This window comes from Triticum aestivum, chromosome 4A (assembly GCF_018294505.1).
Source record: "Triticum aestivum cultivar Chinese Spring chromosome 4A, IWGSC CS RefSeq v2.1, whole genome shotgun sequence".
In the NCBI taxonomy this organism is placed as follows: Eukaryota; Viridiplantae; Streptophyta; class Magnoliopsida; order Poales; family Poaceae; genus Triticum; species Triticum aestivum.
In genome coordinates, this window is record NC_057803.1 from 301,007,061 (window position 1) to 301,012,981 (window position 5,921).

The window sequence follows — 5,921 nt, forward strand, 5'->3', positions numbered from 1 at the left end:
TCAGATTATTGATATTTGTCGTTCAGTGAACGTGCATTATCCTTATAAAATTGGACACAATTTTATAACTTTGACTTAGAACAAAAGCTAAAAACACACTTATTCGTGGATGAAGGGTGTATAAGTCAGCACGTAATACCATTGATTCAATGCTAATTTTTTATCACATATAACCCATATTTGGATGGTCTAATTTATAGTTATAATTAAAATTTAAGATGCATGCATTCATTGGAATGGAGGGAATATCTCCGACAATTTTTGAGCTCGCGCCATATGTCTCACCGTCTTTTCCCACAAAACGCATTACGCGCGCGAGACCTTCCCGGCCCAAAGGCCCGAAACCAGACCAACCCAGGTCATATAAAAAGTTCTAAAACCCTAATTCCTCCCAAATCCCCGCCAGCGCCGCTCCCCCCTTCTACTCTCTCCACAATCCCCTCCCCTCCCACCCCACCTCGCCGAGCCTCGATCTGGCCGGATCTTGCCAATGCTCACACGGATCCGGCCTAACCATCCTGCAGCTGCGGTGGCGGGCCACCAGGACGGCGGCGGGAACCACCAACCCATATTGAGACCTCAACGACGGCGGGTACCAAGAACCGATGCTGCAGCAACCGTGCGCGTCACAAGGAGGGCGGGTGTGGTTGCTGCCGGAGTAGTGAATGCTGCGCTTGGCGTTGGACCAGCAGGGGTTGGGTGGGCCGCGACGCTTGATTGGGTCGTTTCCAACTGCCCCGGCATCGGTGGTGACGAGACGGTGCGCCGGCCAACATGGCCATTCATGCGCAAGGACCCCATGAATCTCGTGTACGCGACCAAGGTGACCATGCCGCTCGCAGCTCCATCTAGTCAATCCTCACTGTGGTCATCGCTTTTGATTTCAGCATCGGCCGATCTCTTTCTTTTCTTTCTGAACACTTTCGATTGATTAAGTTGTTTGGGCTGCCCAAATTGATGTTTGAATGTGCCAAAGCTTCTACTCTGTAGGTGCCAGCGTTGATGACATAATTTATCAATGGTGGGTTCAGTAGTAACTCAAATCTGTTGCTGTGAATGTGCCAGCGTGTGACGGAATTTATCATTGGTGGGTCTAGTAGTAACTCAAATCTGCTGCTATGTTGTTTTCAGCCTGGTAAGATAGTTGTTCATGCCACTTGCTTAACTGTGTTACCTGTTTTCAACTAGTGTACAAACAAACAAACTCTAGACATGCATGAGTAGTGCAAGTATGCAATTGATAGTGCATCTTACCTGAGATGGACAAAGTCTTGCTTTGTTTAATTACACATAAACATGGATGGTAAAAACAAAATCCCGATTGATTACAGAGAAAGCAAGTTGATACTCCCATTACTAAGAACAAGCTTGGTTAGTTGAGAGTGTTCTATGCGAACTTCAGTTAGTTTTCCTGCATTTTACTATTCATAAATCATGCGTTCTGAACGCGGTATATTGAATCAATCCTATGGAAACTTAGTTCCTAAAGTTTTCCCATGGAATTACTCCACTAAGAACATGCCCTAAGTAGTTTTATTTGTGAACTGACTATGTACTAATGTACATTGGTCGGCATTTTGTGTCACTTGTTCTATGTTTCTGCTGTCTGTAGTTACCCAGTAATCACCCGACATTAATCATAAGGTTTTTTATTTGCCCAATTCTATAGGTGATAACAACCCATTGTTTATTTTTTAAGTTTGTTTTCATCAGAATTTTCATCATAAGTACCAAGGAATTGAAGCATAGTCACCATTTTTTTGCTTGTATATGTGTGCATTAGACGTTTTGTAATTAACTCATCAAAAATTAAAATTGGGTATGTCCATGCCATATATGCTCTCTTCTATTGAGACATTATGATATGCCACTTTTAGTGTCATGTTAGCCTGGACAACCTTATGGTCTGAACCATTGTACTTGATGGTTTCTGTCTGTGTATCTATGGATGCACCCAATAGGTTGTATAGAATGTTTAATGTTTTTCTCAAATATGGAAAGTGAAGTTATGGAAAATTTCTTTTGAGTAATTTGATACTATAATAGGTAGTAATATATTTAATCACATATATTGTCCTTTTGTCTTTCGTGTGGACATACATGTTACATCGCTCACAGAATGTTACTTGGCTCACTGAAAATTTGCATACTTATCAAACAGCTGCTAAGCTCTCTTTACTTTGGGCACTGTTTACCAGCATCTCAATCCCGACCTAGCAGGCCTGCTTACCAGCATCAACATGTACTTCTCTCTCCACTTCTCGTCTAGCAAAAATGTATGAATAGAGAATTCACATTAGTTTGTTACATTGAATCTCTTTGTGGTTAATTTCCCCATTCTGGAGGATTCATGCTTGTTCGCTACCCCCTTGTGTATTTTTCCAGAACACAACATTGGCTAAACAAACTGCTCATGGCTTCATTTATTCTGAGCATATTCATAGTATAGTGATATTTATTTATTTATTGCACCAGTATGTGAATCATACCCTATTGAATAGTATGTAACCACAACAAATGCCATATATTTATTTGATAGTAGAGCATGTAAAATAGAACCTATCCCACATTGCTATTCTTTAAGATATTTATTAGTTTGATGAGTTACTCCTCTTGATAGTCAGAAAATTGCAACTACACGTTTCTTGCTTTGATATGATTCTTGCTTCTACTAACTGCAACACAATATGACAATGAGATTTTAAGTTTGAATTCATATATCATTGTATGGTTTATGATTTACATTTTCAAGGGTTGTTAATTATAACGTTCTGTTAAGTATGTGGTTGTTCTTTTGGAGACTAGGAAACAAGCTAACATACATTTTTGTTGGCAAGACTTTTACCTACCCTTTGATGTTACAGATTGCTAATCTTGCAATACAATTTTGGGCAGATGGAACATGCACATTAACTCGTTGACAAGTTTGGTCCAAACAATATGGAACATGGAGGGTGTCTTGTCCTGAGACCTGAGCCATTCACATGTATCGTAACGCTTTCCCTTACCTTTGGTGCATCATGCAAATGTATTTCTTTTTTCTAATTCCCCATCTGCTAATGAGTTACCTAAAGTTGAATCTATATTGAATACTCATTTACTTTCATAACTTTGTCAATACATGATGTGCACCTAGAAAAGTGTAGCTACACATTGGAATTTTAAATTTTATTTCAGGGTGGCATTTGTATTCTTTATCTGGAAATAATACTTGCTTTTTAACCTCTATTGTACTATCATGATAGTCGTTGTTAAGCTACAATGAGAACATTTCGTCCAACCTTTGTCCTATAGTGGGTGGTTGTCTTATGAAAAATACCTCGGTAATGTACTTTCTTGTGAAAAAATACCTGTGTACTGTACTATCATGACACTTTGGTTGTCTTATCATAATTGTAGTTATTTCCTTCTTATTATAGTATATGCGTCTTACAACAAAGATTTTTCAATTCAATTGCTATGTGGTCTGCATGTTCTTCTCATGTGTGATCTTTCTTAATGCCAGGATATTCTAAAATCCAGAAGAACTAGCTACTCATAAGTGGATGACAGTGAACATGAGAAGCTATGGTTTCCTGATTTGTTGTTATGTGTAGTGTTGTCATGAAGCATAGTGGTTCTGGCTTTGTGTAAAATCATTATAAGTATTGTACCTCTTTAGAGGAGTTCAACGTTGAACTATGTATGTGATTCATGTACCTGATGTATCCACTATGATGCCTATTGCTGAAACGAATATAACAATTTACTGATAATAATAGTTTCTGGCTGGAATTATCCACAATGCCTTTTTTGAGGTAAATCTACAATGCCTAGTGTAACAAAAATGTGCAAAATAATGATTCGGCCAAATTAACAAAATTAATGGGCTAAAATTGATAGCATCGGTCTCTGGATGTGGCCCAAAAATGAAACAGGCTAAAATGAATGGGTTTTATTGTTGGGCTTTGCTCATTTAGAAACCTTATTGGAATGGCCTGGTGATAATTGTGACCTTATATTTTAGTCATCGGTAATGCCATCAAGGCTGCCACATCATCACCTTAGCCACATGGCTGAAGCCATGTCAGATCCTACATGGTTCAAGTAGACCTCTAGTGACGAAAACAATTAGTCAAATATGTACCGACCAAATGTTTTTTGTCATAGAATCTTTGACCAAAACATTCAAAAGGTCATGTTTGTTCATTCTTGACGGCCAATTGTTGACCATCCAAATATGGTCATAAAAAGGTCATAAATGGATAACAACGATGATTCTTTGTCCAAAATTGAGGGTCATGATTGAGTGTTCGTAGTGTCCATGGCCTCGTCGTTGAGCACCAAGGATCGGCCGATTGCAGGCTCGGTGGCTGGAGGTGCACTTGGCGGAGACAGCGGCTTCTTCCCCTTGTCAGCTTGTTTGGGCGCCATGGCGATGAAGCAAGCGGAGTGCGGGTCAGATTGGAGAGGAGAGGCAGAGTCTCGAGGAAGCACAAGGACTGTGGAAGCAAGGCGTGGGCAATGGGAGAATAACTCTGTAGGTTGTGAGGGCCGCATAGCCAGGCGGATTCAAAGGCAGCATGGGGAAGCGGAGACGCCCACATCCAATCAACGGCCATGCGCCAACCAAGGCCGCAGGCTTTTGGGGCCTGCGGCGCTCCGCGCTTGATCCTCTGGCTTCACCTCAAAGCCAAGCCGGAGCGCACCTTGGGCCCGGGGGCTACTGTCGGTGTTCTGGGAACAGGGGTCCCCAGACTTGCCTGCCTGCGGCCCACGGCGTGGCTGGGCTGGCAGGTCTGTATGGCCCATCTTCATCAACAAGGCATTCAAGACCCTCGCGAGGGGCCAAGCCTCGCGAGGCAGACGATGCGAGACCTCCTCAGGAACCGCGTCGCCAGGTAGGCTCGTGAGGGGCAGAGAGATCAAGGCCGGGCAAACCTCACGAGGTCCTCGTGACGTGAGCCATGACGATCGAGACCAGGCGGGCGCCAGTGTGCGCAGTGTCCTTGTTTCCCCTTTGGTGCCAAGGGGGCAAGCGCAGGCGCGGAGTACCGAGGAATCAAGGAAAGGTTTCCATATTGGTGCAACCAGACCAAGATCAGAAGGACAGCAGGATGGAGGTCACCATGGAGCCCAAGATGGCGTGATCACCAGAACCTTTGGCAGGCGAAGACCACCTTTTGTCAGGATAACTTGTACTAGTTGTCCCCTTTCGAATTGGCCGTTGTTGGCTCCCTTCCCACTCAATATTTGGGGAGAGGACCAGGGCCCATATAAGTAGAACTAGCCGCCACAGTAGAAGGAGAGGATCGACCTCATCATATGTTGAGAGCGGATCCAAGATCATCTCACCCACACAAGTTCACCAAGCACAAGAACACCTCAACCTCAGGAGGTTGTTCTTCCCCTTGTACTGTTCATCATCAGCCCAATAGGCAATCCACCACCTTCACACTAGAGTATGGTATTACACCACCACGGTGGCCCGAACTAGTATAATCTTGTGTCTTTCTGTGTTGTGAGTTCGTTGAGTTTGTTCGCAAGATCTTAGAGAGCTAGGGCGTGGATCGATAGGGAGAAAACCTTCGCGCGCACCCCAGTGTTCGAACCTCAAGGGTTTGCCGAAACCCATGATCCGACAAATAGCTTCGCAGAGTTTGTTCGCTTAGAGAATCTTGAGTGCGTCTACAACACTCTCAAATAACATTGGTGCTCACCCTATCGTCGGCGAGTAGCTGAAATTCAAGAGACCCATGCTGGATAGTTCTGCAGTGAGCTTCTGTGTTGCATCAACAAGGCGCTCGGTCTGGATCTTCATGCCTTTCCTAAAACTATTATAAGTTCTCGCGGCGCTGGCGACCAGATCCTTCTTGTTCTGAAGATCTTTGATTAGAATTTTATCCTGAGCCCTGCTCTCTTCAAGGTTCTTCTCATGCGTC

General features: G+C 43.3%; 1 protein-coding gene across 7 annotated transcripts; it reads left to right on the top strand.

Moving 5' to 3' along the window:
* The first annotated feature begins 376 nt into the window (after positions 1-376).
* On the top strand, positions 377-3,755 carry LOC123081984 (uncharacterized). 7 transcript variants are annotated; one of them, XR_006438886.1, is made up of 4 exons: positions 377-1,135; positions 2,199-2,276; positions 2,896-2,986; positions 3,506-3,755. XR_006438886.1 is itself a non-coding variant. In XM_044504458.1 (2 exons), the coding sequence occupies exons 1-2, from the start codon at positions 491-493 to the stop codon at positions 2,911-2,913; spliced, it is 351 nt and encodes a 116-aa protein (XP_044360393.1). In that variant the 5' UTR covers positions 377-490; the 3' UTR covers positions 2,914-3,499. The 7 variants fall into 7 exon arrangements, 1 of the variants encoding a protein (XP_044360393.1); XR_006438889.1 differs by having other exon boundaries at positions 2,199-2,242; XR_006438888.1 differs by having other exon boundaries at positions 377-823; positions 991-2,276.
* Positions 3,756-5,921: the final 2,166 nt, after the last annotated feature.